Source organism: Synchiropus splendidus, chromosome 5 (assembly GCF_027744825.2).
Source record: "Synchiropus splendidus isolate RoL2022-P1 chromosome 5, RoL_Sspl_1.0, whole genome shotgun sequence".
NCBI lineage: Eukaryota > Metazoa > Chordata > Actinopteri > Syngnathiformes > Callionymidae > Synchiropus > Synchiropus splendidus.
The window spans coordinates 19925144-19948432 of record NC_071338.1 but is presented as its reverse complement, the minus strand read 5'-3'; the positions used below and the strand labels follow the sequence as shown (position 1 = coordinate 19948432).

The window sequence follows — 23289 nt, the reverse complement described above, 5'->3', positions numbered from 1 at the left end:
TAATGTTGTAGCCTGCTTGGTGATTTTTTTTTCCTGTGGACAAAACCCCTTTTTTAAAAAATACACAATTATATCCTCATGATACCTGTCAGTCTGATAAAATTCCACTCTCTTCAGTGTGTCTTATTCAAATAGTATCACCTTATTTAGTTAGTTTAGTTAGTAATAGTGAGTGTATAATAAAGTCAGTTCATTTTCAAACGCTACTATGTTCTACGCATTTCAATTAAAGTTGGTGCACTGCAAACACACAGACCACTGTTTCTCTGTGGTCTGATTGGCTGACTGCCCACAGCCGTGAATAGTCTCTTTTAAATGTAGATTTGAAGCGACCAGATTTGGAAACGTGATATACTAACGTTTTGTGCGGCAAGAATTAGCTTTGTAGCCTTCAAGTTGAGCTTTGAAAAAGAAAGTCAAAGTGTTATCTAGAGTGTGTGATGTGTTCAGCATGTCAGTACAGTACTTGAACAACGTGCTCTAACTGAAATATAATAATATATATGAAGTGGTTAAAAGTATATTGCACTATGGTTGTCCCAGCTCTGCATGCTTCTGTGTGGAGTTTGTTCTTTTATGGATTTCCTCCTGGCGCTTCCTCCTACATCCAAAAAGTGTAGAGATTAATTAAGGAATTGCCTGTAGGTGAGAGTGTATGTCTCAGTTGTCTCTCTATAAGAGCCTGCAATCATTTACATACAAAATGTACATGCTCTCTGAAGCTTGGGAACCTATGGCCAGTGAAGGGAGGTTTGAATTGAGCACAGTTAAACAGAATTGCATTTTGTCTACAAATCAGGTGGCCTGGTCTGTGTGTCTTGAGTTACCTTGGTGGACACCTCCATCTGGCCAGACTACAAAAGGCAGGGCAAGGTCCTGATCCAGATGTTGTATCACCACTTTTCTGAACATCTTGAGATCCTTTATTTTGAAAAATCTTCCCCCAACAGACTAGTAATCAAAGACCAAATGACTGAATTCTCCATGATTTTGCCTCATTTTTTGCATCACATGTGCTCATCCTCTTCATTCCATCACTTAAACTTTCTGCTCTCCTCTCCACTCAAGCTTGTATGTTTGGGTGGAAATCAAAGTGCATTAAACATTAAGCATGCTGTCAAGAGGCAGAAGTCTCTCCATACTGATGAAGGCTGGGAAAGTAGGGCAGCAAGGGACGAGGTATAGATGGAGAGGAGGAGGAGGAGGAGGAGAATGGACACATATGCAAAGATGGAGGCAGACACTATGAAATTAAAACGATCTGTAAAAATAGAAGTCCCATTCATGGCCCCAGTTTTTTTTTGTAAAGCAGCAACAATGTCGACGGCTTGGCACAAGTTTAAGGATCAGAAGTGACAGTCGATTTTTGAGTATTTAATACAGATGAAGCCAGAAAAAAAACAGAAACTAAACTTGAAAACTATTAATAAGCCTATGTTGATCAGAACGATTATCAGAGCAACAATTGTCGTTTGAGTAATTCTTTCACCCAGAGAACTCTGAGGGCATTCTGTAAATGATGTGGAAGGATGTCGCTCTGGCGTAACTGTATGAGCAGACGTAGAGATGAGATGAGCTTTACTCTGCTGACAGGTTAAAGCAGACTTCCCTCTGCCTACTGTTACTATGCAGACTAGTCAGATAAAGCCACCACCCCCCGCTGCCACAGGCCACTCTTTCAAATTCAAAGTCAATTTTAGTTTAAATGACACTCAAAGAAGAAACCAATGTAACCATAAGTCTGCTTCATACTTTCTGAAGGAGAGGGTCACATGATGCTGAATGAAAAAACACTTGCATGTGTCATTTTCGGTGTTTCATTGACAAGTACTCTCAAATCTAGATTGTAACGTTCAGATTTTTTTTTTCATTGATTATGTGGAACTCAAAGCTCGCAGATCAGAACCAGTGCATCAAAACCACATTCAGACAATTGAAATCAAGTTTGTATTCCTGATTAAACAACGTCAGCTGCACAATGAATGAATATTTGTGTTTGCCACGATTAGCTTTGCTTGAAAACATATAGCTGAATTTCTCATCATTTTTTTTAAATTATACTCATTTCACTCACTGATGATACTAACAAAGGGAGTTGCACGGTTGTGTTAGCCTTTCTTGGATGAGCTACCGTGATTTAACATCAAATTGACTGTAAATTTGTAAAATATGTAAGAAACATTCTACGTACTGACATCCTTCTGTCCCAGCCTGTTTTGAAAGATGCTAACGGAGCTGCTTATGCTAATATAAATAGTAAGAAGATGTCATCTGTCCAGCTTCATGAACTGGGGCATGAAATTTACGGGGAGCATGCGAAATGAGCATTCACAGGAAGACGCAAGAGGCATTTGAGCAACAGTAGGGCACAATTGCTGGTGTCGGTGGAATAATTGTCAGCTGGAACACCATTAAGAAAGTTCTTTGCGATCAAGCTACCACTTTGTCAGCACTTGTTCTGTCACTACAAGGTCAGACTATGGTTGTATAGTGAATGTAGATTTAGTGACCGTTTCAATCACCGTGGATTATTCTTCTTTTTCGCTTCTTCGAGTTGCATCACTTGTCTTTGTCAGCCTTTGCTGTCATATCAGTTTTAATTACAGAACACTGAACACAGGAGGTTTGTTTGGCCCAGCTGGCAACAGAATTTCTTCACAAAAAAAAAAAAAAAGGTAGACTCTGCATATTGCCAAGCATTGCTAAGATTGCCTAGCAAAGTACCACTTGATCTTCAATTGCAGTTTGGCTTGTTGTTTTATTTGCAGCAGACTACTTTTTTTGCTGAAATGTGATGGACTTTAACCGTCAAACAAACCCAATATACTTAGACTTAGACTTAAAAGACTTAGACTTTCTTTATTGTCATTGCACAAAAACATATCACTTTATTATGGCAACGAAATTTCGGTCTGAGGCCTCCGGTTTCCAAAATCAAAACTATATGTCCAAAAATAAATAAATATTAGATAAATACTAGTCCAGAAAATGTACAAATAAACAGTACTACTATAAACAGTAAACTATTCCTGAATCTGGTGGTTCTGCATCGGATGCTACGGAACTCTCTGCCGGATGGCAAGAGGGAGAACAGTGCATACATATATTATATATGTATGTATATATATATATATATATATATATATATATATATATATATATATATATAATATACAGTGTGTACGTAAAGCCTGGGTACATAGAGGATTTTGCTGTCTATTTCATTTACCGTATTTTCCAGACTATAAGCCAGTGGTCACTCGCAGACACTCGCCGGTCTGAGCGAGACATTCGGAACGCTAAGCATATTGCCCAAGAAATAATCATTAATTTCACCGAGCCCGATGACCAGCCTTTCTCATGTGTCATTTTAAGACAGAATCGACTGAATCCGCTTCTGTTTTGTATGTGTCAGATGCAGCATTCTTTGGCCACCTGACTCTGAAACTTTTGCAAACGTCCAGAGTGGGAACGTTCATAAAAGAGGTTGAAGACCGCTGCTTCAGCTGAGTGTTCTCCCTGTCTCTCGGAGCATCTCTAGTTTTTACTGTGTAAAGAGCGTCATGCTGGCAAAAATATTGAGCCCCATCACATCAAACCAATGACATCACAGGCGTTTTATTTACCTTTAAAGCGCTCAAATTGCGCTGATTTTGCCCGTGTGTCCGCAGCTCTGCCAACAGAGACGATCTACTGGAGGGTGTAAACAACTTTTTGAACACTTGAAATGTAAATAAGATTTGAGGAGTTCATGATTCAAGATCAGAACATTGCCGAGATAGTTTCATGAGTCAGTGTCAATGCCGGACCCCGTCTTCTAAACTAGAAGTAGAGGATCACGCCTCACGCATTGTCTGCAGCGCAGACAGCAGCAGTGCACTTGCGGCTTATGGACCAGCTTATGTATGGAAAAGATCTATTTTCCTTCTTAAATTTCGTGGGAGCGGCTAATATTCTGGTGCGTTCTATCGGATACTACAGGATTTATATTATTTTTCCTCCTCAGAATGAAGATGGCACTTGAAATGGCATGATGAAAATCTTGTTCAACATTAAAATTGAAGAAAATTGTTTTGTTTTGTTTTATTTGTATGTGTTTTTTTTATACTCCTACTCCTACTTTATGGACACCCTGTTGAAATGCAGTTGTAATAGCATGTCAAATAGGTAAAATCTAAAACAGGAGCTAAGTGTTGGAGACATGCTCGTTTAAATTAGAGATTTTGTGTTGTCTGATAGAAATCAATCACATTTCATCTACTGAATGATCCTTTTCATTCCTTTTACCCCAAACCCTTCCTGTAAATTAGAAGTCTAGTCTAATCTATAATTTGGTAACTATATTCATTTGCATTTTCTCCTCCCAGAAAACACTAGGGTTGCTCTTTTCGGGGCTGTGGGTATCAATAGACGACAGAACCAAGTTACGATACAATGCAAAAAATAACACAGAATGCCCTTCACGAATTGGGCGCTTTGTCTGGTGAGGAACATGCACATACTGGTTGCATAAACAGTTTGTAAATCACCCTGGTTGCACCATCTGATCACACTTCAGAATCAGGAGAAGGTGTTTAGCGTCGACAAATACCTTACCTTATGTTACAGATAAAAAAAGTGCTTTGTAAATCCTCACAAAATCGTTGAATCCAAACCAAAAATGTTGTATGGTGACTTTTATTGTGACAAAATAATTTCGGGAGCTGAGGAATTCTAGAAGGACATTCTGCATGAATGTGCCTTGTCTGTGTGAGCACCACATAAGCACAGCTAAGCTTCCTGGATCAATCCAAGTTTGCACCATATTGACTGCCTGAATCTTGATACACTCAACAAAGAAGTGTGGAAACTGTTGTCATCTACAGCCAGTCTGTGTGCACAGATAAACTCAGCTTCTCATCATTACGCCTGCTATTTTAGAAAAAAACATCATCTGAGTAAATAGGAAATACATTTCTGTCCCTCACAGAATGAGCCCTTCAATTTCATCCATGAAATTGTATTATTTGTTATGTAATATATTTTTTTCTGGTCCCATCCCAGACATTTCAAGATAGCATTATGATTATTATCCAGCTTTTTATTTATAAGCATTCCAGCCACAGAATTGCTGTGTAGAAAAGAACATATTTTATATCTTTAAAATGCATACTTTAAATAACACAAGCAACGCTGTACAGAATGATAACAGCATCCACAGTAATGGTATACTAAATGAAACAATAACTATATTAAATAGCTGTATGTAGACATACCATACAAGGTTGCTATGATGCTGACAGATCCATATATGAATGGCCACCATTCATAGCCACCAATGATTTCAGGACTTGAACTCACCACAGCAAGTCAGCCTACCCCACCTGAACCTATCCTTATCATCCTCCCCAGTCACTTAACTCTTCATGTCCCCTTTATCACATTAGTCATACTCAATAGTTGTCTTCCTCTCCCTCTTTTACCCATACTTTACAATTTACAACATTTGTCATGTTCCCTGAATCCCCCTGTACACTTGTCCAAACCATCGCAGTCAGGTCTTAAACTGACTATGCCACGTCCTTCTCTGACAAACCATTTGTTTACTAACGTTTGGTGGACAGGTTTTTGTAGACACAAAATTCAACACAAAAAAACAAAGGGATTGAAATTTAAATTGCAGCACTGAATGCAGCACTGAATGTATTCAAACTGCCACCTCATGTGTCTCTGCTAAGAGACTCTTTCCCAAAAGGTGTGCCCCAGGGCGCAGAATTCACTTTTTACACCAGCAGATCCAACCTGCTGAACTGCATCTGTTGTAGTCCAATCTTGATTTTTGTATCATAATTTATTGTGAAACTGATGTTTATTGTGAGTGAAAGCCAAGCAAGTGTGAAACTGCAGTGCAGGAGACTAATACTGAACATGTCCAAGCCTGCAAATATGTCTGTATTTTCATTGACCCCCGGCTTTCCTTTAAATTGCATACTGAAATGTTGGTGTTGTGGCTTAGATTGAAATCAGGCTTTTTTTCTGTAATGAAAGCCAGTCTCTGTTGTTCCGTTGTTCTCAAATAGTTGTTTTTGGCAACTTTTCAACCGTTCCTGGATTACATTCATTTACTTTTTATGAATGTAGCAGATCAATATCTCAAAATATTGGACACCACTGTGCTCCTTATGTGGCTGCTGTCTCTCCTCTGCATATCCCCAGGTTTGCTCTTTAGCTAAGACTTGGTTACAAATGTATTTGTGGGCAACTTTTGTCATATTTTGTGACATTTTGTCTACATATCGCAGTCACTATTCTCTGTGCCCTGATGATGCCTCCTCCACCTGGACTGAATTACAAAATGATTTTATAATATCTAAGCTCATATCACTGGGAAATCTAAGGGCAAATAAAAGACAGTGAAAGCCATGTTTTTACTACATTTTAAAATATTTTTATTTTAATGCTTGCGAACTGAATTTTGTAAGGATGATTATCCTTGTCAGTATGTTACAACTTTGCTGTTATGATCACATGAGAAAGAGATTTTGAATGAATGAATGTGAGTTGAATAATTGTGAATCATATCATCATGCAATACTTTCACCTGTAGTCAAGTATTTTGCTTTCCCAACCTCACTGTGCATGTTCCAATTCTAATTCATCCACATGTACAATCTTAAAAGGCTGTCAAATTGATGTCACGGATCCACTGCATGTCTCACCGGCACGTCTGCTTCATTGTGTCTGTGCCTATGTTTGTGTGAAAGAGCACGATCGTAATTGTGGAGTTCGTGAGCTTCCTGTCTTCAGGCCACCAAATGCTCTTTGACTGCCCCAGATTATGATAACCTCCAGCAGCCATGAATCCCTCTGAATAATAATGAAGTGTTTCTGAAACTGCCCGAGATGTAAATGGAGACCCCATGTTTGATTTGTCGCGGCTGCCAAGTCTATGAAGTCGTGTTTTGTGTCTTATACACCAAAAGCGAGGTTGCATCTGTCGCCTTGGTCATGACCCAGAGTTCAAGACGGTGAGTGACAGTATGCATGAAGATCAGAAGGACAATGGGGGAGGTGTTTATTTTTGTCTGGCTCGGCTCTTTTTTCATGTCAACATACTCTGATTTTCAGGTACAGCATCTGTTCACGTCAACATTATCATGTGCTTGGTATAGGGTTGCCTTAGGCTGGTCCTTTTTCATTTGACCAAAAGAACCAGCTGCACATTTTGGCAGTCACAACAGTCTTCTCACCTCCTTCATCCCTATTGCCTCCTCAGTGAAACAGAAATTTCACTTCACTTTTGGGTCTGAGCTATTTATTCCACCACACGTGACAATGAAACGGTCACTAAAATGCGCACAGGTAGGGTCAAATGCCACGATCTGAATTCCAAAGCATTCCCTTTTACTTTGCTCTCCATCTGTCACAATGTCATCCGCTAACATCATATGTTTCCAGTCCACACCCCTTTGCTTTCATGCTCATATCCTCCGGTGCCCTCATATGCCTCTCAGTTTGGCCCTACCACCTCATTTGGCTGCTGAGGCTGAATATTCTAAATGGCGCCAATGAAACACATCTGTGAATGTTTCGTTCAGCAGTAGTGCATCTGTGTGTCTGACGCACCCCGACCATGTTGACGTTAATTGATGGTGAAGCAACTGGGGTTATTGTTGGCTTTGCGTACACTGGCACATCCACACGAACACGTCTTTCTCAATGCCACACGTCTGGTCGGCCGATCGGCCCACAGACCCCCGCCTCACATGCTTCAGGTGTGCGGTACCCGCAGTAACCAAACCGCGACGCTGAGCTAATGCAGCGGCAACACACGCCCAGCGAGAACACACCGAACCCCCCGCCCCCTCCCTCGGTCTCATCGATGGACAGACGCACACATCTGGGTCTGAAACCGCACATTTTAGACGCAGCGTGTTCATTGTGGAAGCCTGTGACACATTTGAATGAGGACGGGAGCGCGTCATGCGGGATCAGCCCCGTCGAAGCGGTAGCCCTCATTCCGGAGCGCGCACATGTCAGGGGGCATGAATGAATGAATAAAAAGCATCGACGGTGTGCGTCCGAATGAGGACGTGTAAGGTGATGGCGGGGGTCTACTTACGCACTGCCTCCTTTTTGGGGTCCAGGGCATTGGTCGACTGCTGCAGCTGGCCTAGTTTGTTCTGGAGGAGCCAGACTCGCTGGTTGGTGCTGATGATGTCGTTCTCCAGCTCCTGGAACAAGGAGCAGGCGTGTCGAGCGAGGTCGGACAGCTGTCGCAGGGTCCGGGACAGAACCACGTTGCTGATCTCACACAGGTCCTCGAACAGCAGACCCTCGTCGTTGGGGATGTGGTACCTGCACAGAAGCGAGGGCTCCACGATCCGCTTGGCGAAAGGCATTTTGAATGATAGTTTAAAGCCAAGTGTAAAATCCTAGGGTCTAGAAAAGGGGAAAGCGTAGAAACAGACAACATCCAAGTGTGTTCATGTGAAGATGTAGGAGAAACCCCGATGGTGTTCAGGCCGAGCGCGCGTTATTCCGAGCGTTAATCCAACATTCCAGATTGTCCTGGAGATCCTCCATCCTGCTGCTGGTTCGGGATCAGACACACTCCCCGTCACACACTCACACACACACTCGCTCACCCATGCAGGACACAGAAGCCCGGGTCAGTGGTGTGAGGATGCGAAGTGTGTCTGCGATCATGGGTTTCCTCCGAGCCTCATCAAACTAACCGCGAACACTCGGAAGTCGGCAAAAAAAGATTTCAAAACAAGAGCCTTTCGGTTATACATGACACCCCAAACAGTCCATGTATCAGTTTATGTCGCTGAACCCTCAGAGTGTTATTGCATGATAACAGATCAACTCAGTTCTTTACCGTCGACACGTCCTCCTGAATATATTTTGTGTTTGTATTCATGATAAATTCCTGGGCTTCCGGTGTAACCGGGACTGTCGACGCTCTCTTAACGCCTGGCCTGAGCGCTGGATGCTGTGTGAGACGTGGAAAGGGGTGGTTAAATCACCAATTCTTGTTGTCATTAGGGTAAAATAAAGTCTCATCTGTAACAATGTCCTCCGGGTATTGTATGTGAAACCAAGACAAAAAAATCTTTGAAATAAAAAAAAACCAAAAAACGCGACATGCAAATTCTGCAAAAAACATGAGTTAATTACAGAGAAAAAATAACAGAGACAAATCACAGGGGAAAAAAATCATTTTACCAATTCGAGGTTATTCGATGTTGCAGCCAAAACATTGACTATGAAGAGTAAATGGGCTTATGGACTAAGAAATTAAAAAACTTCATATAGTATATGTTTTAGACGTGCATTGACCTGCAGTGAGGTTCTTGATCAGAATCTTCTGTTGTGTGTGTGTGTGTGTGTGTGTGTGTGTGTGTGTGTGTGTGTGTGTGTGTGTGTGTGTGTGTGTGTGTGTGTGTGTGTGTGTGTGTGTGTGTGTGTGTGCATTGTGTTCTGTTGTGTTGTCAAGACCATCAGGAAGAACAGTGTGTCATGAAGTAGGCTATGGATATGAACTTTAAACCAACTTATAAAATACATATTCCTGCATGTATCGGTGAGCATGTGCAGGAGACCAAGAGTAAAGTGTGGTTCAGTTGTGAAATGAAACACTATTGGCATATTTTTTCTTCAAGAGAAAGATCATCACATCACACTGTACCCAAACAATGTCCAGCAGACGGATTCTGCTGAGTGTCAGGACTCTAAGCCCGGCTGCCGTGTGGTTCATTCAGCATGATTAGCCTATAGCCTCCAGGCTCAGTCCGTATATAGACATGGCTGCAGGAAACTTGCTGCTGCTGCGAATTTGAAGCGCCACTGATTGACAGTAACACACCGAGAGTCTCATTCCAAATCAGCCAGAAGACATGCAGAAACTTCAACACTGATCAGGAGTTATCCAGCATGTGACTCCTCATCTTTTGAAAGACTATCCTGTCTTAACATATTTATCATAAATGCACACAGATCCAGATGCCTAGGACACGTTTACTTTGCTCAATTGGTTGCTGAAGAAAATGCAAAGAAAGCCATGGCAAGTAAATGAAATGTTAAGGGACCAAACATCTTTCATATACAGTAAATACAAAGTCTTTCCACAGACCGGATGCAGAACCAATTTAATGTAATATAAATAGTATGCAAACAATTATACAGTGAATTTTCTGCTGCCTGTATGTGTTCATTGACTTATTTATTTTTGGAAGATACTTTTCCATCAGCATTTTCAAGTAGTTTCCGCTTGATGTTTTGTGATTGGCTGTTGGGTGAGTGTGAGACCACAATGCAATTGATCACAACAGTGAATGATCTGCATTTTTAATTGAAACTAAAGGCCAGAGTTTGCTTGCCATCATAGAAATTCCTGTTTGAGGAAGGAAGTGCATGGGCTTTTAGAGCATATGGACAGTTTGTAATGGCCTAGAATATTTGACTAGTGCGTGTTGTTCTAGAACATATAATTGAAGGATTTATATTTAAAAAATGTCAGCGTCATTGATATCATTTATGCCACTGTATGGTATCTTATATGTTTGAGATGCCAGAGAGGAATTCATGTAAGTCATCTGATGAAATGAACAATATGAATGTCATATCTTTGGAAATAAACCACCAAGAGTATTCACTCATCTAAATGCATATACAGTGAGTCCAACTATTTTTCTGCGATGACGAAATATGACCACAAGAGGGCTCTATGTCTTTCTAAATCTAGTAAATTCATCGAAAGATAAGGTTATAAACCCAGTCAAGGATTTTGATCTGTCAGCAGATATGAACCTATTTACAAACGTTTGAACGATAACTGCTATACACTGCGTATTTTCGTGAGTTATGGTGGATCAGGGTGTGTTATTCCAACAACAAACTCTGCTCCTGGTGGATCTCTTATCAGCAGTAAAGGGCTTACTGAGTCCTGCCATTTATACTGTGCTGGACAAATGCCCCGCACTTAGATAAGAAGATTACCAACTCATTTCATTCTGCCTATTCCTGTTTCCTTTTATTTCAAATGTTTTGTTTTGGAGGGAAATCTCTGTTCCTTAAAAAAAAAGTGTAAAAAATGCTAAAATCATTGAAATTCACAGCACACCTGATTGCTTCTTCCTCAGTATTACAAGGTATGTTGTTGTTTAAATTTATAATAATTTTAGAATTTTGATTTACACCTAAAACACCTAAAAGCGTTTTTAGATGTTAAATTTACACAAATACGCCTCATTTTTAAAAGGTTTTATGGCATAATGGTTGGTGATTTATCTGGGTTCAGATAAGTACACGTCCGCCTCATCTGTTAATGAAAACTCACATACACCCTGAGTTATGACTGTCCAAAGGCCAAGGCAGGGCAGACGCGAGTGGAAACTGTATAAGAGATTACAGTACCCTCGATCCTCAGAGTGTGTGTGAGTGTGCGGATGGACGAGGAGCAGAACCATGGCCTCTAAGATTTTTGTGATGCTGCTGGCTCTGTCCAGCGCCGTTTCTGCGCAGTCAAGTGTGGAAACCCAGGCAAAAAAGTTTCTTCTGCAGTTCAGCGAGGAGGCCAGTGCATGTATGTACAATTACTCACTGGCATCGTGGGCTTACAACACCAACATCACCAAGGAGAACTCGGACAAACTGGTGAGCTGAGCCTCAGTTTTCGTCGGACCATCTGAACTTTTCTTTCATCTGGGTAAAGTAAATCTTTACTTCTTTTTCATCTTGGTAGTCCGAACAAGGCAAAATCTGGGGAGACTTCTACTCAGCTATGTCAGAGAAATCGCGGAACTACTCGCTTGACGAGATCAGTGATTTCCAAACTAAGCTGCAGCTCATCTCCCTGCAAGACAAAGGCTCCGGTGCTCTTTCAGCAGATAAAGCAGACCACGTAAGGCTGTTACCGATCCTTGTTTACAAGTGTGCACCTGCTTGTATCACATTTCCTCAAACAGGATGGGACATGAAACATTCCTTTATTTTTGCAGCTCAGCAAGGTCATGAGCGAGATGAGTACAATCTACAGTACAGCAACTGTTTGCCTGAAGGACGAGCCCTTTAACTGCCAGACTTTGGAGCCAGGTACGCAGCTATTAAAGGAGGTCTACAACAACGTGGCGCCTGGCTACTGTCGACAGACTCAGATAAACCTGCTTATAATTAACAGAATCAGGGTTTTGACACTAATGGATAGATTTTCGCAACAGTGTCTCAACCCTTAGACTCTACTTTTATTTTGTAAGGAGCTGCCATTCCATCATGTCTTGAGGTGTGGCATTTAAAAAAAATAAATCCATTAATTTGTGAAGCAGAAAACTATGAGGGTGAAAAAGTACATTTCTGTCAGTGTATTTTTAATATAAGACATTTTGAGCTAATGAAGCTTTCAACATCAGCAACTTCTATCAATTCTCTTAGAATCATTCTTTTTTTTGTGATCAAAAATCACTGTTTCTTCAGGTCTAGAAAAAATTATGGCCGATAGCAAGGACTACTCGGCGCGTCTGCATGTTTGGGAGGGTTGGAGGAAAGAGGTGGGAAAGAGGATGAGACCACTGTACGAGGATTATGTGGCCCTGAAGAATGAAGCCGCTAAACTCAACGGTGCGTCATGTTGAAGTTACATCATGAGTGTGAAATGTATTGCTTATTTATTTGCTTATTTGCCAATTTTATGCTCCAGGGTTCGAAGATTATGGTGCTTACTGGAGATACAACTATGAGACTTTAGATGAAGACATCAAGTACAAGTACGGGAGAAACGATCTGATGGATGACGTCCGCTCCATCTACCAGCAGGTCAGTTACAAATGTTTCATATCACCGATGGCTTTAGAGACGTCTTCTGTGGTCACTAACGTTCCTCCATCTGTTGGGTTTAGATTATGCCATTGTACAAGGAGCTGCACGCCTATGTTAGAGGAAAATTGATGGTGCAGTACCCAGGAAAGATTGCTCCAACAGGTCCATTGCCAGCCCACCTCCTGGGTACGTTCCCCATAAATGAAATGGTTTGGTTGTCCATGCTGATTCATCTAGAAAGACATGTGTCGGCAGTTTCTCTGTGACCTTTAGAATCCCTCAGTGTCTGATAACACCTTAATAATGTCTAATTCAGTTGACAGCGTGAAACTTATTCATGATCATCTACATTTACATAATATTTCAGGATAGATTACACAATTAATGTGGCGTTTTGATAATATTTATTCAATTGTTGTGCTTTAAATTTCCATACAAAATCATCTTATTTCCACAGATCTGAAGCACTTAGACGGTAATGGTTTATTAAGCGTCAGTGAGGCGCACAGCGCCCGCCGCTGTTCTCATCGAAAACTCTAAATTGTTTGAAAAAAGAATTAGCGCAATAAGTGGAAAACTTAATTTTCAATGAAGTGTGGACATCAGCTTGTTTTACCGCGCTGCCTGCAAGAAGATGGAGCTCATGAAAATATCCATCCCAAAGGCAGCGGGTCTCTCATGTATATGAACTTCAGTCCAGTATCACTGATACATATTTCCATCATCAGGATTGTTGCATATTGGACCTTGACTCTTGAATTATTTTCATTGATTCTGACCGTGACAACTGGTTATGAAATCCTGCTGATAACACACGTTGTTGTGAAGCTGTTGAGGTGATCCAAACCACAGCAAATTCCTTAACCATGAAAAGATGGCTAGAATGTGGATTCTTGCTGATGTCGTCAGTCGTATCCAAGGTATCAAGGAAATTATTATTTTTGATAAAGCTCAACACTCACACACAAAGCCACATGTGTGCACACACTTAAATTAGACTTATGCACTATTCTTATGCACTATTTTATCTTTTATTTTATTTTCACATTGCACTGTTGTTTTTATACTGCTGTTTTATAGTTTATTTTGATTATTATAGTGTGCATCTTGTATTGCACTCTTCTTTTCATTAGATTAGATGAAAATCTGACTGTTATTTTTTGAGTATCATGCTACCAACAGCAAATTAAAAACACGAGCCAATGGTGTGGAGAACATAACATAATTTGAGGTAATAAAGTCTTATTAGACAATTTATGGAAAAAATATAACTATAAAATGAGTAAAACTCAAAGACCTGTTACTAAATAGGAGCATTTTTCTAAAAGTCGTTTCAGTGTTACAGTTTGTTAATGACAGAATCCTTTGCTGTTGTTTTGGTCCTCTACTACGGCACTTGCCATATATGTATGACAGTTGCAAGATACTTGGGCTAAATGGGTGAAGGGTGAAAAAATAGAATCGCCCACACATATCACAGCACATGCTTTGTTACACTCTAATTCAGTTTTATTCTCCTTCTGTTTCTCAGGTGACATGTGGGGACGGTTCTGGACCAACCTTTATTCTCTGTCAACCCCCTTCCCTGCAAAGCCGGACATAGACGTCAGCAGCACCATGGTGGAACAGGTACTGTTTTTTAAGATAACGCTCCGCCGTTCCCCCTTAACGCCGTTGATGTTTTGAATGTTAGGGCTGGACAGAAATACGACTATTCAAAGAAGCTGAAAAATTCTTCATGTCTGTGAACCTGTATGAAATGGAAGAGAACTTCTGGAACAACTCCATGTTTGTGAGGCCTGATGATGGGCGCAGTGTGGTCTGTCATCCCACAGCCTGGGACATGGGAAACGGGGAGGACTTCAGGTACGAAGACACCTCATTGGGTCTTATAGCTGACTCAATCGCACACACCTTACTGCATGTATCAGGTCAGAAACTGTGAAATATTACACTGCACAGTTGGAGTCATGTAAATGTAAATGGTCTCAGTGGACTTGTAGTTGTGTTGAGTGTTGTGGACACTTGGGATGAATCATTTCATTCTTAACTCACCCCGTATCACCAACCGCGTGTTTGTGCCAAGACTGGAAAAAGTAATCTTATGTACAGGTCAGCACATGTGAGCCATAATTTGTGGCTGGGCCACGGATGCTCATTGATCTGATTCTGTGTTGCTGATAAGAGGAACACATGTCTGATGTTCAGTCGCCCTCATCACATTTTGATGTGTCAACTGAAGTGTACGTTTATTAAGTAACAAAGTGAAAGAATATGTATCCAAAGTCTAACTTTGTTTCGGTGATAAATGTTAAGTCTACCACATTCGGATCTTAATTCACTTCAATGAGCATTATCGTCAGTGAGCATGTCAGACGTGACTCATCGGGTACACCTCGACTGTTTTATTGGCTCTTTACCAGCTGATACGATATCATGAAACATCTGCTCCGTGTCGTATAACTGATTCCTCTCGTGTCACTCGCAGGATTAAAATGTGCACCACAGTCAACATGGACAACTTCCTGACCGTTCACCACGAGATGGGACACAACCAGTACCAGATGGCTTACAGACATCTGCCGTACCTGCTGAGAGACGGCGCCAACGAGGGTTTCCACGAGGCTGTGGGAGAGATCATGTCCCTTTCTGCTGCAACACCCAAACACCTGAAGAGCCTGGGACTCCTGCCTGCTAATTTTACGAACGACCATGGTACTTCAGAGATTCATCCTTGGCTTTTTAGACGCATCTTGAATTCAAGCCGAAAAAACCCCCAAAATGAACACGCCTGCCCCTGGTGGTGACAGTGGTCAACAGTACACTATAACATTCGATTAAACTGCCTTTATTCCTCCGCATTATAGGGAAATTTGGGTTGTGACAGCATCTTACAAACATTAAAGACAAAACATAGTTTATGTAAAGTAAGGCCGATTTAAATGATTCATTGAATCGAGGAGCTAGTCTTCTGCTACACGCACACACTAAACAGTTTTCTGTCACAGGTCACCAGCAGAGTTTACTTGTCTGAGATCATGAAGTGTCAGTCAGAGCTACTGTGCTACTACTGTCTGTCTCTCCTCCACAGAAACAGATATCAATTTCCTGCTGAAGCAGGCGCTGACCATTGTGGCCACACTTCCCTTCACATACATGCTGGAGGAGTGGAGGTGGCAGGTCTTCGCTGGGAAAATCACACAGGATGAATGGATGAAGCAGTGGTGGGCCATGAAGTAAGCACCCAATATGTTGTCTTCTCAATGTTTTTTATTAGATCGACTTATGCTTTTAGGATATCAATTTGCACTCACTCATTGTAATTCATAATTTCACCACAGGAGGGAGCTAGTTGGAGTTGTGGAGCCTATGCCCAGGGATGAAACCTACTGCGACCCACCAGCTCTGTTCCACGTATCTGGAGACTATTCTTTTATCAGGTGATCAAACGTCAAACTCCAATGAACAACTTCAGTCATGTTTGATCTCAGCCAAACAGCTAAACCGTTTAATCAGCTGCTCTTCATTACCTTCCAATGTGCTTCCTTCCACGGCAGGTACTTCACCAGAACCATCTACCAGTTCCAGTTCCAAAAGGCACTTTGTGAAGCGGCAGGTCACCGTGACCCCTTGTATACATGTGACATCACTGGTAGTGTAGCAGCAGGCACCAAGTTAAGGTTTGGAAAATATCCATATTCATACCTATGATGTGAAACGCTTGACTTTTTCATTCAGCATGGTAGAGGCTTTTGATGTTGAGGTAATTCTAAGCTTAAATGTGTCAGGAATATGTTGGAACTGGGGAGGTCGCGGCCGTGGACCAAAGTGCTGGAAACAATATCTGGTGACACCAGGATGGACGCTGCACCTCTGCTGGAATATTTTGGAAAACTTCACGAGTGGCTGATAGCAGAAAATAAAAAGCAGAATAACTTTGTTGGATGGGAAGCGGATATTGACCCATGTGAGTATATGCGAATTTGAATGTGTGCTTTAAGTCCGTTTAAAAATATGTTTTTAAAATTCATGTTCATCTTCGTCTTACTGTATAAATCACACAACACTTTATAAAAAAAAGAAACAGTGGGGCTAATGATTCTCCATGATGCTTGGCTCCTCTGCAGACTCTCAATACGCAGTCAAAGCAAGGCTGAGCCTCCGCGCTGCCATGGGAGATGATGCGGTATGTTTTCGCTTGTTTTTTTTCTCGCTAATGTCAAAATCCGTTTGGTAATATCAACACTGGTGTTTCAGTACCCTTGGAACGAGAACGAGCTCAACCTCTTCAGAGCCACCATCGCCTACGCCATGAACAACTACTATGGTCAGACGACAAATGACACGCTTCAATTCAGGTCGGCTTCTTCTGGCTCTCTGTGGTTGTGTATCAGTTGGTCATTGAGTCACATGTCCTCTTTTGCATCAACAGTGTGGAGAATGTCCTCACCTACCAGCACACCCCCAGAATCTCCTTCTTCATTGTGGTCACCAACCCTGCAAACACAGATGAATACATCCCCAAAGATATTTTGGAGGCAGCCATACGGTAGGAGTGGACATCCATTGTTTCTCTTGTCTATGGACCAAAAAACATTCAAGGTCATGTGGCTAGCTAGAAAAGCTACTTAAAGTTGAAAACTGTACCTCGTAAGTTGGAGGACAGTCGCATGTGTGTCACTTCTGCTTAACCCAGTCACACTTGTGTGAATCCGGGCACTTTGCCAAACGTATCATGTCTTTGGATCCAGGCTGTCTCGAGGTCGGATCAACAGCGCTTTCCGTCTGGACGATGTCACACTTGAATTTTTGGGAATCGCGCCCACGCTGGCCCCGCCAGTGGAGCAGCCAGTGGAAGTGTGGCTGGTGGTGTTCGGCGTGGTCATGGGACTGGTGGTGCTCATGGGCCTTTACCTCATCATCTCCGGTGTCCGGGAACGCAGGGGGTGCGTTTGTCCACCATATCATCATTTTCAGTTCCCAGTCATGCCTTCGTCGTAACCAAATGTTATTTCCAAACGTGTGTCTGCAGGAAGTCTGTGAAGTCCAGGTTGGAAAATCCCTATGATTCAACCAGGGGACACGACAACCGCAGCTATGACGACAGCACGGACGAGCAAACAGGATTCTGAGCAGCAGGTTTCCACGTAGAACGAACATCAAAGTCATCGTTGAGCCAATGAGGAAATGCACAATCTATCACTGACACAGCTCCTTATCAGATGCGATTCAACATGTGTCATAATGTTTTCATGTGTCATCATGTTTTGCAAGCTAGTCATCGCATAAGTGGACGAGGGCATTTTTTAATAATTTACTAACAACGATAATATTATCACTCAGCTTTTCCAACTGAGCTCCACTTCAGAGAAAAAGAAAATATTTTGCGCCTTGCAGCCTTGAAACTTATCGGAAGGAAAGTCTAGAGAAATGTATTTAGAAGTATGGATCGAAAATACATACTACCATGTTAACAAGTCATTCTGTGCCATTAATAGTGTGTAACTGTGAAATTGTTGCAGCATCCATGTTGCTAATCCTATATATATATATAAATATACGTATACATATATACATATGTTAATTTTCTGAAATAAATGATTAAATATAAGGATAATAAAGATTACAATTTCAGTATTTGTTCTACCCAAGTTCCTGGTAGAAAAGAATGAAGTATTTTGTACATTAAATATTTTGTTGTCGTATGGAAGACATGTTTTTGTATTTATTGTGCGGAGGTCTGACTTTCTTTCCTGATTTCTTTAAATAAATGATGATGCACTCATTGCATTTTCATTCATTGCTTTGAATCATTATTTATGTGAGGAACCATACAGAACGGAACCAGAGGTTGTGTGGTTTTGGGGGGTCCAGAAGAGGTCGAGGCCTGAGATTTGATAGTCAAACATGAACAGCTAATACAATAGACAAGAAGGGAAGTGAATCTGTCACCGAACCGCTTGTAGTACAAACCAACAAGACTACAAGTAGAAACACCGTGGTCAACACGATCGAGGAAATATACATGCGCAGTTAAACTAGCGTACACTAAACAATGGGTGGTAAAAGGATACTGTGGCACTCCTAACGTAGTTGACTAGCTGATTTATTTGGTCATAAATATTTGTTTAAATGATGTGTTAATTAATTATATTGTTTGAACTGCTGTTGAGGAACAGTGAGGAGGAACCAGTCTCTTAGTGCGGGGGACAACACACCGTCCAGGCTACATTCGCTCAGACACTATCTGGAGTTACCGCCACCTGTTTATTCAGGTCAAATTATTATTTGCAACGTGACCAACCACACTTGGGACCGACAAAAAGATAATGTGGTAAGTAGGGACACACGGCAGAAGATACATGTTAGAATAAGAGCAAAACTAGGAGGCCTGGCGAGCAAATAAGCTCAAGAAACTAGAAAACTGTGATCAAAGGTCCAGTAGAAAACGCCAAGTCCCAGCGTAGGAACATTGACAGTCTGGCACACAACAACCCTGTAACCATATTGGCTCAGTTGAGCTCCTTTAACTGTGAAGAAGGGAGAGAACAGGAGGAACTGAACTAGAACGAAGCATGACAAGTCATGACATCATAGGACGTGAAAGAGAGCCAGATGTCTTTCATAATGTATTCCTCGTCTTATCACTTCCAAAGGTCACAAATTGTGCCGCCCCGAGCCATTCACTTCCATCAGCCTGCCACACGCTCGCTGACTTGAGTTTTGATGACGTTTTTGTTTGTGTCACGTGTATATCGTTTCGGTACTTGATGTTGATGCCAATGTTATCTTATTATTGTTGTTAAGGACACACTGCACGTCGTCTGAGTTTATAAAAATTATAGCTTTAGTTCTTGATGTGCTGACAAACGACTTTCATGTTAAAATCATTGCAGGTCAAACCACTTGGAAGTGAGGTCATGACGGAGAAAATGGCCCTCATTTCTTGTTCAAACACCAAGTGTTTAAAACATCTACCTACTGGGTGTAAGGCTTTTAGATCAGTCCTGACTGAAACCTTCCAATATCCATCTTAATTTTAATGAAAAATGCAAACTACGAAACATGAATTCTTTTAGCATTTTATTGAGGTCGTGTCCAGTCGATATTTGGTCGCTCAAGAGGGAAGCAAACGTACTGCTGTTGTGGTCTTATTTCTGGATGATGATGCGGAAGAGCAGCGGCTCCTGCTGGCCGTCCACGGTTCCCACGTCCACAGACTCCGTGTCGACGATCTTGATGAACCAGCCGGGGTAGGGCGCCGACTCGAAGGTCAGCTGCCGCATGCCGTTCGACTTCATGCAGAAGACGAAGGACATGCTCGCCTCGTCGCTCCTGGAGATCTGCATCAGCTTCTGCTTCTCGAACGCCTGCGAACGGGCTTTCTTTCGTCACGTGATCACGAACACGCAGTCCTGAGGCGCTGTCTTGCATGTTCACGTTTAATTTTAAAATATATATTTGACTCATTCTTCTGCTGGATGACTTAAGTCACTAAATATTTATTGCATTTCAAAAAATTTTCCTCATCGGCATCAGAGTTGAATTGTCTCCTGTCTGAAAGTTGTATTTCAATTTTTTTTATAACAGGTTTCAGGAAATATTTTTATTGAATAAAATATTATTAATTTAAATGCATAATAATTAAAAATATTTCCAATACGCCATGTTTTCAAACATTAGCCTCAGACCTCGATATGCTGGGAACAATCATAAACCATTTAATATTCCAATGTTTGAAATAAAAAATTACCAACCTCACCTAAAGACTGAAAATAAAAAAAACGATTCCAACCCCTCTTTTTAGTGACTGTATAAAGGGTGAAGACTTTTTACCTCTGTCTGCAGCCTCACCGTCCCTCCTTCCTTGCAGCACCGGAGGAAGCAGTTGGAGCCGGTGAACTTCAGCACCACAGGGACCCCTCTGAAGTGCTTATCTGGGACGCTGCTCTTGTAGTAGTAGATGGTCATCCTTTCTGTGAACCAGAGAGCAAGCGATTTCGACGAGCACCCCTGGGATCATGGACACCTCACATGACCGATGTTGGACCTGGGTCAGGCGAGAGGTAGACCATTTGATGAGCGCACAGGCTTCTCAGGAAGTCGTGAGTCGCCACGTGTTCCACCGACGCCTCGGACTGCTTGTCCAGCCGGTAGCTGGCGTTGCCTCTGGAGACTCAAAACACAGAACAGCGGTGCTCAGATTCTGCTTTGGATTTACAACACAAGAGATCACAGGGTGAAGAAACATGTTTCCAAAGCTATGAGAAAGTTATGCTATCTATCATCTCCACACAAAAACTTCCTCACACATTCACTGGCTCACACCCTTCTGACAAAATGCCGAGATCCAAATTCCCATGACTCGGAATATTGAAATCTGTTGCTGGTAACTCATTGGTTTGTCCATTCACCAACTAACTCAAGTAACACTTACTCACCTTTTCTTTCCTATCTTCTTCGGTTCTAACTGGTCACTTATCCGTCCCTCTTATCAAACTGTTTGTCTGTCCCCCGCTCATCCTAGCATTCATTCACTGTTTCACCTGAGTAGAAAGAACTCACTGATACACAGGTTGCTCAAACACCTTCCTATTTAATTATACACATGTTCAAGCACCACTTGACTCAATAATAATACTGTCAGTGATTCATGCGGCTCTGTGACCGATCCATCCCCAGCACCCTAATTCTTTCCTCCACTCATCTATTCCTCACGAGTGGAACAAGAATTCACTCACTCACCTATGGTCACGGTGCTGGACTCGGCCGTCACCACCATGTCATGGACGGTGCAGCCACGGCCAGAACAGCCTCCACAGAACTGGTGGTCGTTTCCTCGTCCGCTCAACACCGAGATGCTTGTTTTCTTCATGGACACCACCAGCACTTCCTTCTCCTCGTCCTCCATGTGGCAGGAGTCGTCTTCCCCTTCATCCTCCTCCTGCCCCAGGTCTCCTGCTCTCATCATGTCCATGCTGAAGCTGAGCAGCATGGTGTCCCTGGAGACCATGTGGAGCGCGTCCTTCCCCGGGCAGGTCCTTTCTAAGGGCTCTTTACTCTTGCTCCCGTGGACAGTCTGAAGACGAGAGAGTCGATGAACTAGGCAAGGTCAGCAACCGGCCAGAGGCCTGGACAATGGGGTCCATTAATTTGAGTTTTTGTTGGCGGACGATTCTGTCAGTGAGTGAGTTCGACCCGACCTGATGTGAAAGCACAGTTTACTACGTCAGAACCACCTGATGGTCCTAGTATTCATACAAGCCTATGTTTCAGGTGATCTGTGGAACTGGTAGTGTTACAACTTGTTTAAGCTATTTTTTAAATGAGTTTAAAATGTTTCTGTTATTAATGATGGTATGACTCAGTATGTTTACATTCCCTCTTAAATTGAAGTTTATTTCAGTTTAGTTAATACATATTTTTTCTTCTTTCTGTTCTTTTGTCCTGAAATAAGTGAGAAAAAATGAAATTATATATATATATATATACCACCCTCTAGGAAGTCTAGGAAGTCGAATTCAAGAGCTTTCAATTCACCAGCATCAAGTTTCCATCGGCAATGTTGTTGGCCAGTTCCTCTGGGGTGATGTCCTTCAGGTCCATCCTGTTGATCTGCATCAGCTGCTCTCCTCTGTGGACACACCAGACACATAAACAGCTGACGGTTCAATTCATCTCCAAACGGATGTCGGAATCAACATCATTGAAGTCTTTACTTATTCCCTCCTCAAACGGTTGTGAGCGGCTTCCATTTTACATTTGCCACAGACACACACTACCTCAGGCTGGGGTGACGATTGTGTGAAGGTAATGTGTGTGAAAAGTGAAGCTTTTGCGAAGTGGTTCCCAAGACGCCGCAGCCATTACCTGACAAACTGTCTGCCGTTGCCTGGTTTTTTGTAGTTGACGTGACCCACTTCATACTGGTGCTTCCCATCCTGGAGGCGGTGGACGATCAGCACACTCCCACTCACCGTCGAGTTCTGCTGAGAGGCAGCAGGAGGTCAGGACAGAACCTCTAGCGTGAGAAGAGTCAGGCTCACCTGCCCGTCCATGTTGGCACTCGTGCGTCCCGCTGGTGAAGAGCAACAGTTATGCTCTGGTTTCGTCTGTTTAATCCACTCCACGTCATGCTCGGGGTGTAGAAGAGGAAGCTGCTGGATGTGGAACTGGACTCCAATGCGGAAGAGGACTCTCGTGGTAAAGGAGAACTTCAGAACAATGAAGAAAGCAGCGATAGGCACTTGACTCTGCCGTTTTGTAGAACCAGCCAGAACCTCTGTTTGGACCAGGCCCACCTCTGACTCACCACCAACAGAGCACTCGCGCCGAACACACACACCAGTCACATGATTACACTCCTGAACTGCACACGCACATTACATTCGTCACAGACAACACAAACTTCTATCTCACACTTTGACTCATACAAACATAAGGTTACAGAAGCACAAAAACCTAACTACAGCCATGAAGAGACAGTCACCA

The 23289-nt window shown here is 42.2% G+C and overlaps 3 protein-coding genes across 6 annotated transcripts in view; 1 reads left to right on the top strand and 2 right to left on the bottom strand.

Moving 5' to 3' along the window:
* Positions 1–8717, bottom strand: part of nhsb (Nance-Horan syndrome b (congenital cataracts and dental anomalies)) — a 34835-nt gene extending 26118 nt beyond the window's left edge. For all 3 annotated transcript variants that reach the window (XM_053864403.1, XM_053864405.1, XM_053864404.1), the window contains exon 1: positions 8102–8717. In XM_053864403.1, the coding sequence (XP_053720378.1) occupies positions 8102–8381 (280 nt within the window). In that variant the 5' untranslated portion in view covers positions 8382–8717. The remainder of the gene's footprint in view (positions 1–8101) is intronic.
* ace2 (angiotensin I converting enzyme 2) overlaps positions 1–18571 on the top strand; it is a 48158-nt gene extending 29587 nt beyond the window's left edge. Inside the window, exons 3-20 of one of the 2 annotated variants that reach the window (XM_053864408.1) lie at positions 11548–11640; positions 11729–11887; positions 11985–12078; positions 12457–12600; positions 12680–12795; positions 12879–12984; positions 14330–14427; positions 14492–14664; positions 15287–15513; positions 15890–16034; positions 16140–16238; positions 16356–16478; positions 16587–16765; positions 16926–16984; positions 17056–17156; positions 17231–17347; positions 17550–17744; positions 17831–18571. In XM_053864408.1, the coding sequence (XP_053720383.1) occupies positions 11548–11640; positions 11729–11887; positions 11985–12078; positions 12457–12600; positions 12680–12795; positions 12879–12984; positions 14330–14427; positions 14492–14664; positions 15287–15513; positions 15890–16034; positions 16140–16238; positions 16356–16478; positions 16587–16765; positions 16926–16984; positions 17056–17156; positions 17231–17347; positions 17550–17744; positions 17831–17930 (2328 nt within the window). In that variant the 3' untranslated portion in view covers positions 17931–18571. Of the gene's footprint in view, positions 1–11081; positions 11641–11728; positions 11888–11984; positions 12079–12456; positions 12601–12679; positions 12796–12878; positions 12985–14329; positions 14428–14491; positions 14665–15286; positions 15514–15889; positions 16035–16139; positions 16239–16355; positions 16479–16586; positions 16766–16925; positions 16985–17055; positions 17157–17230; positions 17348–17549; positions 17745–17830 lie in introns of those variants that run through there. The other variant, XM_053864407.1, reaches the window with a different exon arrangement.
* Positions 18572–19881: 1310 nt separating this feature from the next.
* On the bottom strand, positions 19882–23084 carry il1fma (interleukin-1 family member A). The gene is made up of 7 exons (XM_053866037.1): positions 22845–23084; positions 22669–22784; positions 22339–22432; positions 21544–21877; positions 20849–20974; positions 20635–20774; positions 19882–20168 (listed from the first exon to the last, which is right to left on the bottom strand). The coding sequence occupies exons 1-7, from the start codon at positions 22854–22856 to the stop codon at positions 19950–19952; spliced, it is 1041 nt and encodes a 346-aa protein (XP_053722012.1). The 5' UTR covers positions 22857–23084; the 3' UTR covers positions 19882–19949.
* Positions 23085–23289: the final 205 nt, after the last annotated feature.